At 43.3% G+C, this 16,852-nt stretch overlaps 2 protein-coding genes across 4 annotated transcripts in view; one reads left to right on the top strand and one right to left on the bottom strand.

The window, feature by feature from the left end:
• On the bottom strand, window positions 1-7,842 carry ERP29 (endoplasmic reticulum protein 29). Its single transcript, XM_025933248.2, has 3 exons — window positions 7,557-7,842; window positions 2,897-3,035; window positions 1-825 (listed from the first exon to the last, which is right to left on the bottom strand). Exons 1-3 carry the CDS (start codon window positions 7,698-7,700, stop codon window positions 323-325), a joined length of 786 nt encoding a protein of 261 aa, XP_025789033.1. The 5' UTR covers window positions 7,701-7,842; the 3' UTR covers window positions 1-322.
• A 97-nt stretch (window positions 7,843-7,939) lies between these two features.
• The window catches only part of TMEM116 (transmembrane protein 116), a 173,498-nt gene continuing 164,585 nt past the window's right edge, over window positions 7,940-16,852 (top strand). Inside the window, exon 1 of one of the 3 annotated variants that reach the window (XM_086681721.1) lies at window positions 7,940-8,193. The gene's annotated coding sequence lies outside the window, so the exon portion shown is untranslated. The remainder of the gene's footprint in view (window positions 8,194-16,852) is intronic. The other 2 variants (XM_086681719.1, XM_086681715.1) reach the window with 2 other exon arrangements.

The raw sequence follows: 16,852 nt of genomic DNA, 5'->3' as shown, positions 1-16,852 counted from the left end.
TCCACTTAACCAAAACACAGAAACTTTAATTGGGTCAGAATTACACCTGTCAAGGACCTGGACCGTACACTCTTCTTTACAGCACCCATTCCTTCTGAGGGGTAATTTAATAAGCCTATCTGCTAAGTGTTCCAGGTGTACACAGACTGGCTGTAGGGATATCCGAAGCATGGTCACATCAGCATCAATGTCCGAGTATGCTCAGATTTCTGGCTTGGTGCCACTTTCCCCACCACTCTCTTATATCCCAGGACAGTCTCATGGCCAGCAAATAACTCCCCTCCCCACCCCCACCAAACCCTGGAAAACCTGGAGTGCCTTTTTACAGCTCCTCCTTTTCGGCCCCCTTCTTCTGGAAAGCAGTCAAGATGTTTAAGCTCTTCTGGAGCTCTTCCTTCTTCCCATCACTCATCTTGTTCTTCTCAATCAGCTTGGTGATCCGGCTCATTTCTGACACTGGAAAGTCCTCACCTTGGTCTAAGACTTTCCCCATGATCTTCAGATACTGCTCGGCCCACTTCTTCTCAGTCTCTTTCACATTTGCGAGATTGTCCTGTCCCTGCTTCAAGAGGGCCTGGCGGGCCTCCACACCTGAGGCCCTGATGAACTCCCCGGCAAGGGCATCATATACAGGCAGGCAACCAGGCATACCTAGGTAGACTCCTTGACCCTTTAGCCAGCGCTGGATAGCTCCAACCTTAACCGCCCCACTATACAGGACTGGGTTCTCAAAGTCCCCATCACGGAAGAGGTAGAAGACTGGGTAGTTCTCTTTGTCCAGCTTGTATTTCTCACTCAGCTCCATATTTAGCTTATCACCATAATCTGTGAACAGAAACCAGATATGAGGAGCAAGACCATGAGGAATACAGGGCAGGAAACTGCTATGAGGCCCATCTGAGTTGACAGCAAGAAGGATCCTGGTTGTGTTTAAATTCCTCCTTGGCTACTTCTAGCCATATGGCATTAATCAAGTCATTTAGCCTCTCTGAATTTCACTTTCCTCACCTGAAATATGGGAATCCTTCTGAATACTTATTCTATGCCCACTACGTGCCATGTCCTGTTCTAAGTGCTACAGATCCGGTTGTGGCTAAGAGTAATAAGCTCTGTGATCGCAAAGAGCTTATGTTCTCTTAAGAGTGAGAAGAGAGATGATAAACATGATCAGGGCCATGATAAAATGGGATGATGTGAAAGTAGGTAAGAAGACCTACTTTGGGTGGTCTTGGAAGGCCTTTCTGTGGACATGATATGAGCTGAAGGACCAAAGTTTCAAGGAGGCAGACACATGATGACCCAGGAAAAACGTCTCAGGTAGGAAGTGCTGCAGCTGCAAAGCTCCGAGGCAGGAATGAGCTGGGTATACTGAAGGATTGCAAAGGCCATTCTGGCTGGACCTTAGTCCAAAAGGGGAACGCGTAGTAGATAACAGACAGAGTCCCCAACACATGAGAGGTTCTGGGAAGACCCAACGAAGGGAAACGTGCACTTAACCTGACAGAGTGTGCAATACGTGGTAGCTGTTAGTATTTGCTATGTCCTTCCTAACAGGCAGTGGCAGTCCCAAAGGCTGATGCCAAAAAGAAATGGTCAAGGCTGCTTATTACTGGGCAGTAGTATAGGAAGTGTAGGGTTCCAGTCCTTGTTCTATCACTTCAAACTCTACAGTCTTGAGCAAGGTACTCAAAGCATGAAGAATAGGAGTCACGGTACTTTTGTCATAGAGTTGTCACAAGATACACATAAAACACTTAGTGGCCTGGCACACAGTAAATGTTTGATAAATGTCAGCTGCTATTCGTCTCTTGGTAAAAGCCCCAAAGGAGTGGAATTGCAGCTGAGTCAGAATTGACACTTGCTGGGATGAGCACTGGGTGTTGTACAGAAACCAATCTGACAGAAAAAAAAAGAAAAAAAAAGAATTGACTGACTGCCCTGGAAAAGTGTGCTAACAATCTCTACCTAGGACCAGACTCTCAAGCTTATTAGGGAACAGAGGCATCCAACCTGGAAGGAAGTGGAGAGAGGGAAGAACCCTCCGCACTTGGGAATAGATACTTAGGTGGAGTTCCTTGAGCTTCAGTTTTCCTCAAGTATAAAAACAGGAAATGTGTCTCATTTTTTAGGCAGGGTTCAAGTGAAGATTAAAAATGCACTGTCTGGGGGTGCTTGGGTGGCTTAGTCGGTTGGGCATCCGACTTCAGCTCAGGTCATGATCTCAAGGTTTGTGGGTTCAAGCCCCGTGTCAGCCTCTGTGCCGACAGCTTAGAGCCTGGAGCCCGCTTCGGATTCTGTGTCTCCTTCTCTTTCTGCCTCTACCCCACTTGCACGCGCTCACTCTCTCAAAAATAAACATTAAAAAAAAATATTTTTTAATGCATTGTCTGTGCACACCTTTACAAACTGTAAACCACTACATGCTGGCAACTATTAGAGTAGTCACTGTGGTTGGAAGCTGTCCTTGATTTAGCGGTAGCTCTGATGGATTTCAGCTAAGGCCAAAACTCAACAGTTCCGATAAAAAAAGAACTGAAAAGAAGATGGAAGAAGTTACTATACAGACCCTAGGAAGACTGGCACCCCCCTGACCACAGTCCCCTGCAAGGAGAACTCCAAGTTCTCAGATGCAATTTAATGTCAGTGTGGGGTGGAGGGTGAAGGATGAGGGATTCTCTAACCTTGGGCACCTGCAAGGATGAACTGAGGTTCTGTGGTATCAGAATCTGTTCAAGCTAAGCCTGCCATGGGTACCAGATTCTTGAGGGCCATGACCCCAATTACACTCATGTGTGGCTCAGACAGAAAAGTGTTAGATATTACACCTACGTGGAGGGAAGTAATTCCCAGCTTCCTCCCCTTCTGCCCTCCACAGTCATGCTGAACTTGTCCATACCTGAGATCCCCACTTCCGCCACCAAGAGATCATCGCTGGAGGCCGAGTTTTCAGCCAGACGCTTGAACTCATCCTGCTTCTCACCATAGGGGTACTGGGTGTCGAACTTCACCAAGACGAACTTGCTTTTGGGAATGACCTGAGGGCATAGAGAGCTGAGCAAGTTCGGGATTCCAGGGACCTTTGGGGCTAATACCCTTTCTCAAGGGACCTCTGTTTAATAAACAAAGTGGAAACCAAGCCTGCAAGGGAGACCAGGACTTGCACACTTATATTCATTCATTCATTCACCCACCCAATTGATTGATTTATTCACCCACCCATTGATTCATTTAGCAATTTACTGGTTTTGGGTACACCACTAGGTACTGGTTCACAGTAATCAAAGACATATACAACCCAGCTCAGAATAAACAAAGCTGTACAGGTGCCTGGGTGGCTCAGTCGGTTAAGTGTCTGACTCTTGATTTCCGTTCAGGTCATGATCTCACAGTCTGTGAGACTGAGCCCCACTTTGGGCTCTGCACTGTGGGATTCTCTCCCTTCCACTCTCTCTGCCCCTCCCCCCTCAAAATAAATAAACATTAAAAAAAAGGAATAAACAAAGCTGTAGATGTATTAAGGCCTTCTCTTCCAGTGGCCTTTTTGGTAAGGTTAAGGAAACCCTTAGAAAACACTATGTGGTTCCCTGTCATGCCCATCATCCCAAACAGCCTTTTTCAGTAAACAATGAACCAGAAATCTGATAAAAACCAACAACCATCTGTAAAGGGCTTGGCACCACAGAGGTGCTTCAGCTAGGGAGCTCTGAGTCTGAACTCTGCAATGTCAGGGCTCACAGGAAGTTGCTGAGAGGCCAGGCTTAGGACAATGTCTCCTCCATAGATCACAGTTCCCTTTGGCTAGATCACCAGGTCCTAAACTGTCAGGGTCAAGATCTTGGCCTTAATAATTGTGGTAAAATTCCCATCACACAAAACTCATCATTTTAAAGTGTACAATTTAGTGGGATTCAGTCCACTAACAGCGTGCTAGTATCTATTCCAGAACATTTTCATCACCTGAAAAGAATCACATACCCACACATTTGAAGCAGTCATTTCCCTAAGACACAGCAACCACTTATCTGCCTTTTTTTCCTCTATGATGTCTACTCTGATGGAATCATACAACATGTAGCCTTGTGTGCCTGGCTTCTTTCACTCAGCATAATGTTTTCAAGGTTCATCCATGTTGTAGCATCGATTGGTATTTCATTCCTTTTGGTGGGCAAATAATATTCCATTGTATGGATGTGCCACATTTTATTTATTCATCAGGTGATGGACATTGGGTTGTTTCCACCTTTTGGCTATTTGTGAATAGTGGTGTTATAAACATTCATGTACAAATGTGTATTGAATGCCTGTTTTCATTTCTTTTGGGTATATACCTAGGAGTGGAAATGATGGTCATATATAGTAATTCTACATTTAAGTTTTAGAGGACTCCTCAAAATCTTTCTTTTGATGGTTTCTCCCAATGCACAGATTTTATCTAACAAACTGCCTTCTCCAACTTTTTTCTAATCAAAGTGATCAGTTCAGGTCTTTTTCATCACAGGCTATTGCTGTCATAATTAAGTCAAGCTGGCATCATTCCAAATTTTATTAGTCTTTATTCCTCTTTGTGTGTTGATATCCATTTGGTTTTAGCTTTTAAAAAATATTTAACACTGCCCAGGGACCCAAGGAAAGGAGGGAGAAGCTATTAGAACAGCTCACCTTTTAAGTGGTCACTGACCCCCAAAATGTGAGTTCTGAGGGCCTAAAAGCAGCGAAGCCTTAAAATATAAATCAGATCACATCCCTCTGGCCCAACTGGCCTTATTTCAGTTCAACACAAGAAACTAATTCCCACTTAGGGCCTTTTTAGGTGCTGTCTCCGCTAGCTGGAATACCCTTTCCCCAATTCCTTCCAGGATGTCTATCATTCAAAGCTCAGTTCAGACGTCCCCCCTAATGGAGAGGCCTCCTCTGCTCATACCATCTAGCACTGCTTCATTTTCCCCATACTACTATATTACCCTGCTCTTTCTTCACTGCATTAATCACCCTCTAAAATTCTTACCTGCATGTTTGTTGTCTGTTCTCTCCACTAGAATGTACATTTATGAGAATAAGGACCTTATCTGACTTGTTCTCTGTTATATCCCTAGTGCCCAAGAGTGCCTGGAATGTGGCAGATGCTCTGAAAATATCTGATAAATGAACACAACTAGAGAAGGCTACGGTAGCAGATGCTACATATGTCCGGGGGAAAAATATTTAAAAAGCATGGCACAGGATCCCTACCTTCAAGGGGCCTACATTTGTATTATGGAATAATATTAATAAGTGTACAGTGGTCTAACACTGAAACATAAGTGAATGGTCTTCATCTTTTACCATTTTTAGCCATAGGCACAATGGTTTTGAATGGCATACATTTGCACAGTGTATTTTTTTCCTTTTCATTAGTCATGCTGTATCTCTTAATTGCTTTAGAAATCTGTGTCCTTTCTTCATCCTTGAAGAACTGACTCCACCATACCCTATATTTAGGCAACTTGGTTCTTTAAGGTACAGAAGAATTCATCATTCATTCATTCATTGAATAAAAACGTACCAAGGGCCTATCGTGTGATAGTGAACACAGCAGTAAAAAAAGCATGGAGGGTTTCTTATCTCTAATGATGGTGAAGGGCAAGAAACAAAAGAAGACACTGGAAACTGCTGAAAGACAAAGCACAGAACAAGGCCCTTGGATGTATTACCAGGAAGCACCTCTTCTGTTCAGTGATGGAAGAGAGATCTAGAAAGGGACTGGAGAACACATTTGTTCATTCATTCAACAATTATCTTCCATGTGACAGGTAACCTGCTAGGTTGTACAGATGATCCATGAAAAAACAGACAATGCAGTTCTTCATAAACATATAACATTCTGGTGCAGGAGATGACAAAATAGCCGGCGGGGGGGGGGGGGGGGGCGGGAAGTCAATGATGAGAGCTCTACAGAGAAATCAAACTAACGTGACTGGCACTTTGGATGGGGGGAGGGGAACTCAAGGCAGGACTCTGAGAAGGTAATATTTAACCTAAGCCTGAATGATGAGAAGCAACCAACCTTTCAAAGATTGGGCAAAGAATGTTCTAGTCAGAAGAAACTGCCAGGGCAAAGGGCCTACATCAGTAATGGGCTAGGAATATTCAAAGGACAGAAGGCATGTATGGCTGGAAGCAGAGGGGACAAAAAGGAGAATGGTTAGGAGATGAGAGTAGAGGCTAAAGACGGAGACCAGCCAGAAGACTTCTGTAATGACAGCTGAGACCAGGGTGGTAGCAATAAAGACAGGCACCGACTGATTAGGAAATACTGTTAACTTCACAGCGCAAAATTTCCCTCTGAGTCACACTTGGTCTGTGATATTATCCCATTCCCGCATTTGGGGAGTGGGGTATAACTTTGCCAATAAAGAACCCCAAAGCATGAGGTGCTGTGGGGTGTGCCTTACAATCAACCAGCCATACCTACACTTTTAAGTTCTTGAATAAGCCACAGGTGCCAAATCCAGGACAAGGAACGCTTTTGAGAATAGAAAGAGTTCAACCACTTGCGACAGATTTAGAACTCTACAAAAGTAGAAACCAAAAATGGTTTCCCTTCCCAGCAACGGGTACAAATTAAGAAAATAAAATGAATGGCTTCTCTCTCAATGCTTAGCATGCCCGTCTCGTAGGTGAAGTTGAAAGGTGCCAGTGTGTGAAGATGGGTGCAAGAGGGAGTTGGGAATACATTCAGCCTCCAACATCCATTTACCCAGGCTAATCCTTCCACATCTTGACCCTATTTTACTCACTATGTCCCCAGGCCCAAGATATTCCCTAGAGTTCCCTTATTCTTCTTTTTTCTTTAATTTTTAAAAATGTTTTGTTTATCTTGGAGAGACAGATAGAGTACGGGTGGGGAGGCGCAGAGAGGGAGAGAGGGAGACACAGACCCTGAGGCAGGCTCCAGGCTCTGAGCTGGAAGCACGAGTGGGGCTGCAACTGGTGAACCATGGGATCATGACCTGAGCTTAACTGACTGAGCCACCCAGGCGGCCCCAGAGTTCCCTTATTCTTAACGCTTGCGCTCTTCAAGACACAGGACATCCGGACACTGTTTGCATACTACAAAACAGGCTGCACGCCACACCAAGAGAGGAGGGGCACAGAAATGCCAGGTAACACGCGGAGTTTTCAACCACTGCCCCCCCACTCCCTCCTCCGTCAGCCCAGAGCCGGGTGGCGTCCGCCTCGCACCGCCCTCCCGGCCTCCCACTTGGGTCTCGAGGATTGGATCTCGCCCGGCACCGCCCTCTCCCCCTAGGTGAGGGGAAGGGACAGCTTGTTCCCGTGACTGCATCTCCTTAGCTCTTTTGCAAAAGAGGAAGTACAAATACTGCAAAGGCAAGGGTGTGCGGGGACCCTGGACCCCATGGTCGTGATACGGCCCCGGCCCAAAGTCCACCATCCCTTTACGTTGGTGGATCGTCCCTACAGACCACCCTCCGCCAGCCCTGTCTCCTTCCCCACGGAGGTGCGCTCCATTACTAGCTTGAGGCTGCACCTGCGCGCGATTCCTCCGCCCCCGTTACCTTGTAGAAAGTGATTGTATCCAGGGGAAGGGCGCCCTTGGTGTGCAGGCCGCTACCGCCATGCGGGGCGGAGAGGAGCAGGAGGAACAGGAGAAGAGGAAACAGTGGGGAGAGAGAAGCGGCGCGGGGCAGGCCTGCAGCCATAACGCCGAATTCTGGCAGTAGGAGCTGGGAAGGCTGTAGTGGAGAAAACGCAGAGTCGGGAGTCACGTGACTTGCAGGGCCGGCTCGGAAGCGCGCACGTGGACAGCCCGAGAGGCTCCAGCCGGACTAGGGTGAGAGGGAGGGGCCACGTGAGGGGCGGGGAGATGGGGCTGCCGCGCGCGCGCGCACTCGGCGAAGCTCGAGCAGGCCGAGGGCGAGGGGGCGGGGCCGCGTGTGACTGGCCGAGGGGGCCGTGGAGAGCGTGGGTGGTGGAAAAAGAGTCTCCGCGCACGCGTACTCGGCGAGGCTCGCAGCCAGCCAGCCTTTCTCCCGTCGTTCTTGGCGTGAGGAGAGGCACGAAGCGCGTGCTTAGCGTCTTGCTGCTGCTCGTAGTTCTCTCTCTTTACTCTTCTTCGAAGATGAGGAGGCCGGCCATCGTTTCTTCCTGATTGTGGCGCGTTGGGCAGTCAGTTGGGACCCGCCAGTACTTTAGGTTGGTATGTCAGTTTGTGCTACCACCCTCAGGCGGTTGGTCATGCTCTGCCACCCCCCGTCAACCAGGACCCGAGTAGGCCAAGCAGACGAGGCTGTGCGTCAGCATGGCCGTCGGAGCCAGTCCTGAGCCCTGCCCAGGTGCCTACTCTCGTGACCGCCTGCCTCAGCGGCGAGGCCCAGGCTCCTATAAAAAAAGACTTTACTGAAAGTTGAGTACTGCCCAGCTATGCATATCCCAGCCTCCTGAGAATTAAAAACAAACAAAAACAAGTCCTAATGATTCTTTCAATAGATACTTGTTCAGGGCATGGTTTACACCAGCTTCTGGTTTGGGTTGTGGGAATACAAAATAGAGATGAACGAGACAGCTCTGGTCTGAACGAATTCACAGTGTTGGGGAGGAGGAGACCGAGCAATAGTTACATAACCGTTACCTTGTTCACTTAGTCCTGCTCAGGAATGTCGGGGTAAGTTGCAGACAGGAAATGACTTTTGAACTGGATCGTGAAAGAAGAGTAGGCATTTACAAGGCAGACACCAAAGGATATTTCTAGAAAGAGGAAAAACAGGAATCTGTAAAGGTAAACTGGCCAGTGTTGCAAAGGGTCTCATCAAACTAAAGGGTTTGGTGCCACCGCAGGTGTTAACCAGGAGAGTGAAGTCAGATTTGCTGTCATTTAGGAGTGAAGGGAATGGGTGGGAAGGGAGAAGGTTGAAGGCAGAGAGACTAGTAAGGGTCATTTGCAATAGTGGAGGTGGGATAGGTTAAGGTTCAGAAATAGGACAAAATTAGAAGAAAGGTTGGAATTCACAAGACTTGGTGAACAAATGGATGTGAAATGAGACTAAATTACATAACGCGTTGTGAGGGACTTAGCACCATGTTAACCATTGTATATGTTCAATAAATGTATATGTATAAAATGGTCATCAAAAATCATAGGATCCAATCATGGGCAACCAGTTTGCATAGAAATTTTGAAAGAAAGTCGAATGTGTGGGGGGGCGTGTTTGGGGGAGGTTTGGAAAAATTTATTTTGAATTTGCCCTAGTAAGTTAAAATGAGCTACATAGGGGCACCTGGTGTCTCAGTTGGTTAAACGTTCGACTTTTTTTTCTTTAAGTTTATATTGAGAGAGGGAGAAAGTGTGAGTGGGGGAGGGGCAGAGAAAATCCCAAGCAGGCTCCACGCCATCAGGACAGAGCCCAGTGTGGGGCTAGAACTCAGGAACCATGATATTAACACCTAAGCCTAAAATGAGAGTCCATGCTCAACCGACTGAGCCATCCAGGCACCCCAAGTATCTGACTCTTGATTTTGACTCAGGTCATGATCTTATTTATGGTGGTGAGATCGACCCCCATGGAACCTGCTTACGATTCTCTCTCTCCTTCTAACCTCAGTCCCCACCCCGCCTTGCACAAGGACATGTGTGCTTGCTCTCTTTCAAAAAAAAAATGAGCTACATAGACAAATGATTGAAGAGGAGGGGAAAATTATGAGCTGGTTAAAGAAGGCTTCATGTAGGAAGTGGAAACAGTTAAGCCGTGGAAGAAAGAACACTTTTTTTAGAGTTTATTTATTTTGAGAGAAAGAACAAGCGGGGGAGGGGCAGAGAGAGGGAGAGAGAATCCTAGGCAGGCTCCATGCTGAGCATGGAGCTTGATTCTGGGCTCAGTCTCACAATTGTGAGATCGTGACCTGAGCTGAAATCAAGAGTTGGATGCTTAAACTGACTGAGCCACCCAGATACCCTGGGAGAAAGAACATTTTAGGTGGAGAACAAATGAAACAAGTGGGAACAATTCATGACAGTTTGGGGAGACTGAAAACCATCTTGGTTGGAGGGAGTTCTCAAAACACTACTTAGTAAGACAGTTTTAAGCCCCGGTAGGGGAGAGTCTTGCAAATCAAACTTAAGAATTTTCTGTTTTGTCCTGTACAAAATAAGGAGACTTTAAGAGTTTTTTATAACCCTTTATAAGACATTTAGACTTTTTAAATTATTCACTTCTGAATATGTAAAAGCTTTGGGTACACCTAGTTAGTATGATTAATCAGGAATGACTTTATAGTCACAGTTTTGAAGTAGGTTTTGGAAAAAGTGACGGAAGAGGATTGGTTGGAGAGGGAAGTATCAGTCCCTTGCTATGAATTGTAATAATTCCATGCAATGTAATAATTGTCTCAATGCTTCCTTTTAGTAGTGCCCTGGTCCCAATTATTTTAAAATTTGATTATATTCTTAGCTTCAGGACCCTGACAACAAATAACACAAATAAGCCAGGTATAATTGTCCGTATTTGGGAAGTTATAAAATCCCACAGTTGAAACTGATGTTGAAAATCAAGAGGCTCACCCTGGGTATTGTATAGAGGTAGGGAGGAAGAGACAAGTCATGTTAAGTGAGTGTGCCCTCATTAACTCATGTTAAATGAGTGTCATGTGACTCAGTGTAGCACCTGGAGTAAGGAAAAAAGTACCATCTGCTAAAGGCAACTAATAAATATCAATCTTTTTTCTATATCATCAAGCCAGAGTCCCCAGTCTCATTGATTTCTTTGCTATTCCTTATATACACAAGGCATATTCCTGCCTCAGGGCCTTTGTACTAGCTTTCTCCCTCTAAAACACTTTTCTTTAAGATATTCATATGGCTGAGTCCTTAACTTCCCGAAGTCTTGGCTCAAACTTCCTAAGATCTATCCTGACCATCCTTTAAGAAATTGCTCCTTCCTCCTTTCTTTCCTCCTTTCCTCCTTGCTCCATGCTCCTCCTTGCTTTCTATCTCCCTTCTGTCTTTTTTCTCCATAGCACTTTTTAGCTTACTAATATACAGTATAATTTGCTTATTTTTCTTATCTGCTTCCCATGAGGGCTGGATTTGTCTTTATGTTTTTGACTGTTTAGGTTAGCTACTACAGCCCCCTGTCTGGCATAGGTGGGCGCTCAGTAAATAATTGTTCGGTGAATAAATCAATCAATGAGAGAGAAACTATTCCATGGTTATCTCTCAAAATTCCATTGGCCTTTACTACGTTCTTTCCTTAGACCTCATACTGTTCTTCAGAGATATGCCATTCCTTAGAGCTAATTGTTCTGCTCTTGTGAATTTTTGTTGGTGTTAACACTAGTTCCTTTGACATAGATGAACACTATAATTGTCTAGTGAACACAAAGCAGATTTCATCTGTTAAAAATTGTTATTGAAGGAATGATTTTCTTCAATCCCTGTCCTCCTTTAAGAATTCTTTCAATATTGGGGCACCTGGATGGCTCAGTTGGTTAAGCATCCAACTTCAGCTCAGGTCATGATCTCGTGGTCCATGAGTTCGAGCCCTGCATCAGGCTCTATGTGGACAGCTCAGAGCCTGGAGCCTGTTTCAGATTCTGTGTCTCTCTCTCTCTCTCTCTCTCTCTCTCTCTCTGCCCCTCCCCTGCTCACACCCTGTCTCCCTGTCTCTGAGAAATGAATAAACCTTAAAAAAAATTTTTTTTTGATAGAAATGATGGAAGACTTCTTAAGAATGATCAGAAAAATTATGTATTCTGTCCTAGATTTTATCCAAGATATGGAGAAGAGATAATCCACAAAGCAGGTTTGCAGGGGCAATATTAATAATTTTAAAAGTTGGTTCATTAGCATGGATAAGTCCCCTCCCTTTTTACCCAACAGTTACACGTATAATACCCATTTACAGCTAAAGTCTGTAATAGTCTGTTTCTTTCAGGTTGCAAAGAGGAGGTGTGCCGAGATCTCCTTAGCCATTATGGACTTACTCTAACAATACACATGGAATTCAGGAAGATAGTTCATGGAACTATCTGAACAGGCATACAGTCCTTTAGATCACCAACATTAGAATGTAGAACAGCCTCAAGGAACTGAAACCTGGACACTTCCAATTGCTTGAGGCACAATGGTAACTCCTGTTGTCCTAGGCATCTTGTATTACTCTAGAATGGACCATCTTGCTACTCCTCTCTTCTCTGTGGGCATCTTACATTTGATAGGCTCAGCTTGTCACCATTCAATATGGAGCACCCCATTGGGCAGTTTCACACCATTTCCTAGGCACCTGACTGGACTTCCCCTTGCTCAAGGACTAATCATTTGGGGCTAGAGTAGGGAATTCTGTGGCTCAGACATGGCAGATATATGAAGACAGAACTGCTTGTACTCACATCATGAGATGAGGTCTGTGGGCATAGCAGGTATCAAGGTCTGTGGAGTTTTCCACCAAACACCATCTCTCCTTCACCACATTTCCATAAACAATCGTTGGGTGGCAAATCAGTTATTCTTTTTGGTACATTGCTTCTTGTGTTTTTTTTTTATTGTTTTTATTTTTTATTTCTTTTATTTTTTATTTTTTTTAAATATGAAATTTGTTGTCAGATTGGTTTCCATACAACACCCAGTGCTCATCCCAACAGGTGCCCTCCTCAATACCCATCACCCACCCTACCCTCCCTCCCACCCCGCATCAACCCTCAGTTTGTTCTCAGTTTTTAAGAGTCTCTTATGTTTTGGCTCCCTCCCTCTCTAACCTCTTTTTTTTTTTTTCTTCCCCTCCCCCATGGTCTTCTGTTAAGTTTCTCAGGATCCACATAAGAGTGCAAACATATGGTATCTGTCCTTCTCTGTATGACATATTTCACTTAGCATAACCCTTTCCAGTTCCATCCATGTTGCTACAAAAGGCCATATTTCATTCTTTCTCATTGCCACGTAGTATTCCATTGTGTATACAAACCACAATTTCTTTTTTTTTTTTATTTTTATTTTTTTTATTTTTAAAAAAAATTTTTTTTTTCAACGTTTATTTATTTTTGGGACAGAGAGAGACAGAGCATGAACGGGGGAGGGTCAGAGAGAGAGGGAGACACAGAATCGGAAACAGGCTCCAGGCTCTGAGCCATCAGCCCAGAGCCCGACGCGGGGCTCGAACTCACGGAGCGCGAGATCGTGACCTGGCTGAAGTCGGACGCTTAACCGACTGCGCCACCCAGGCGCCCCCAAACCACAATTTCTTTATCCATTCATCAGTAAAAAAAATTTTTTTTAAGAATTCTTTCAATATTTAGGAGCATCCAACTTTGGCTCAGGTCATGATCTCGTGGTTCATGAGTTTGAGCCCCACGTTGGGCTCTGCGCTGGCAGTCGGAGCCTGCTTGGGATTCTCTCTGTCCCTCCCTCTCTGTACTTCCCCCTACTTGCACTGTCTCTCTCAAAATAATACATTTTTTAAAAAATATGTTTAAAAATACTTTTAAAAAGAATTATTTAAATATTAAAAAAAAATTCTTTCAGTATTAAACAACTGTTTACAGCTTTCATGTGCCATACACTCTTTTGAGGATCAGGGTTACACTGGTGAACAAGATAGATGTGCTCCCTGCAGACCTAGTTGGGGAGACCAACATTAAATAATCACACAAATAAATATATAATTACAAATTGTGATAACTCTAGAAAGAAAAGTTGAGGGCCTAAGAGAAAATATGATGGGGGATCAATTGGGATTGGAGTTCGTGGAAAACCTCTACAATCAAGTACATGTGAGCTAAGACCTAAAGGATGGAAAAAAAAAAAGACCTAAAGGATGGATAGGATTCAGCTGTCAAGGAACTTAAACTTGTGTGATAAGAAAGACCTTAAATAATTATGAATAAATATGAAACTGCAGATTGTGTGTTAGGAAACATTTTAGGACAAGAAAACAGCATGTGCAAAGGTTCTAGGGTGAGAAAGAACTTAAAATATTTGAGAACTAAAAGAATTCTACTCTGGAACCTATCCCATAGTAACAAAATCAGCAGAGAAGGAGGTGATACATAAGAGGTTAGGAATGTTTATTGCAGCATTGTTTGCAGAAGCAAAGAAGAAGAAGAAGAGGAGGAGGAGGGGGAGGAGGAGGGGGAGGAGGAGGAGGAGGAAGAGGAGGAAGAAGAAAACAACTCGCATGTCTATGACAGGAAGTGTTGAATAAATGATCTTTTTTAAGTAGGCTCCCTGCCCAACGTGGGGCCTGAACCCAAGACCCCAAGATCCAGAGTCGCATGCTCTGCTGACTGAGTCAGCTAGGAGCCCCTGGGTAAATGATCTTATGTAGAATATTACACAGCCATCAGAATGAGAACTATTTCTTTGAGATACTAGATGAGAAAAGAAATGTATACAGAAATATATCATCCCATTTTTAAAACCCTACAACCATAACAACAGCCCCTATACACACACACACATATATATATGTATATATATGTATATACATATATATACATATATATATATATATATATACACACGTATGTATGTATTTGGGTATGGTTTTGTTTCTTTTGTTTTTGCACAAAGTAATCTTATTTGCAGCAAATAAGGAGATCATGGAAATAGCTTTCAAAGCTGTGACTTCCTAAGGGTAAATGGGTACCTTTTTTCTTTTCCTGATTTAGAAAGTATTTGCAATTTATTTATTTTAATTTTATTTTTTATTTTTTAAAATTTACATCCAAATTAGCATATAGTGAAACAGTCATTTCAGGAGTAGATTCTTTAATGCCCCTTACCCATTTAGCCCATCCCCCCTCCCACAACCCCTCCAATAACCCTCAGTTTGTTCTCCATATTTGAGTCTCTTCTGTTTTGTCCCCCTCCCTGTTTTTATTTTTGTTTCCCCTCCCTCATGTTCATCTGTTTTGTCTCTTTTTTTTTTTTTTTTTTTTAATTTTTTTTTTTCAACGTTTATTTATTTTTGGGACAGAGAGAGACAGAGCATGAACGGGCGAGGGGCAGAGAGAGAGGGAGACACAGAATCGGAAACAGGCTCCAGGCTCTGAGCCATCAGCCCAGAGCCCGATGCGGGGCTCGAACTCACGGACCGCGAGATCGTGACCTGGCTGAAGTCGGACGCTTAACCGACTGCGCCACCCAGGCGCCCCTGTTTTGTCTCTTAAAGTCCTCCTATGAATGAAGTCATATGATTTTTGTCTTTCTCTGACTAATTTCACTTAGCATAATACCCTCCAGTTCCGGTTACATAGTTGCAAATGGCAAGATTTCATTCTTTTGAGAGCCGAGTAACACTCCATTTTGTGTGTGTGTGTCTGTCCCATCTTTATCCATTCATCCATCGATGGACATTTGGGCTCTTTCCATGCTTTGGCTATTGTTGATAGTGCTGCTGTAAACATGGGGGTGCATGCACACCTGTATCTCATGGATAAATGCCTAGTAGTGCAATTGCTGGGTGGTAGGGTAGTTCTAGTTTTAGTTTTTTGAGGAACCTCCATACTGTTTTCCAGAGTGGCTGCACCAGTTTGCATTCCCATAAATGGGTACCTTTTGTTTAGGGTTAGGATGTATGTATGTATATTTTGTTTGTTTGGTTTTTTTGTTTATTTATTTATTTGGTTTTTATTTTTTTTAGTAATCTGTACACTCAACACGGGGCTTGAACTCATGAACCCAAGATCAAGAGTCACATACTCTTCCAACTGAGCCAGCCAGGCACCCCAGGATGAATAAATAGGGAAACCTTATAATTTGTAGAGGTGGGCATAAAATGGTGCATACACCTTAATGAAAAATGCCTGTACATATATTGTATGTTATGTAAATAAGGCTGAGGCACCTTTTTGGGCAGAGATTTTAGTATTATAATGAGGTAAAGGCAAATGTGGGTCACTCCATAGTCCATCAGGTTTAGCTCAAATGATGTGGGTGTTTTGGACTGGTGAGAGGTCTTATCAGGGCAGTTGCTGTCACCTGAGGGGTGGTTTTGGATTTCATTTGCCTTTCCTTGGTGCATGCTTCCAGTGACCCAAAGAGCTGCTGCCTCCCTTTTCCCTGTTTGGATATATTTTAACAAGTATAGAGAAAAATGTAGAGAAATATTTTAGGCTTTTAGCATTTGTTATAATCCCAATGGAATGGAAAGAAAATAAGACAAAAGGAAAAAAATTACTATGGAATAATGTTCAGAAAAACATAGAATATAAAATACTAGCTGTAGAATTACTACTAATATGTAGAAATTGAATATAGGGACAAGAACTTAAAGTAACATCAATAAATAAAACATTGTTATGAGTATATGATGAGATTGTAGGAAACTTTATTTGGGATTTCTATTATTTTAATACTGTTTTTTCAATGAAGTAACATTAAAAAAAATCATAGAGATTTTAACATCCATGGATCACATCATTTCAAAAAAGATGTTTTTGTTCTTTTGTCCCACTTTGAATTCATGTTATTTTGTTTTATGTACTCCTGTAAGCCACCTGAAATGTTCTCTGTGTCAATGTGGGATATAAATAAGTAAATAAAGGTATCCTAGCTCTTGCCAGTTTCTTCCCCTTTTTAATCTTTCCCGCACACTGCCAACATGTTATTACTTAACAATATTAGCATGTAAAATAGGAATGATAATAATACTTCATAGGATTAGGAGTGGATAAAATTAGTACATGTAAAGCATTTACAATGGTACCTGCTATAAGGTATATTTTTACTTAAAGAGTAGCTATTAATCGTTATTATGTCATATTTTTTTTCTTGGAAATTTGCTTGATCATGGAAGTTTATAGTGGCATTTCTGTAGGATTAAATCCAAATCCAAGAGCCTGCAAAATCTAGTTCTAAATCAAA

Source organism: Puma concolor, chromosome D3 (genome assembly GCF_028749965.1).
Source record: "Puma concolor isolate L17-30 chromosome D3, mPumCon1.1.hap2, whole genome shotgun sequence".
Taxonomy (NCBI): Eukaryota; Metazoa; Chordata; class Mammalia; order Carnivora; family Felidae; genus Puma; species Puma concolor.
The sequence above is the reverse complement of the archived record's forward strand: the minus strand, read 5'-3'. Positions and strand labels throughout refer to the sequence as shown.

What these genes read in the sequence shown, in the direction of transcription:
- ERP29 (XM_025933248.2), bottom strand. Translation starts at nt 7,700, where the DNA reads ATGGCTGCAGGCCTGCCCCGCGCCGCTTCTCTCTCCCCACTGTTTCCT. An exon ending in ATACAATCACTTTCTACAAG is followed by an intron (nt 3,036 to 7,556) that starts GTAACGGGGGCG and finishes CTATGCCCTCAG; the next exon opens with GTCATTCCCAAAAGCAAGTT. An exon ending in GGCGGAAGTGGGGATCTCAG is followed by an intron (nt 826 to 2,896) that starts GTATGGACAAGT and finishes TTCTGTTCACAG; the next exon opens with ATTATGGTGATAAGCTAAAT.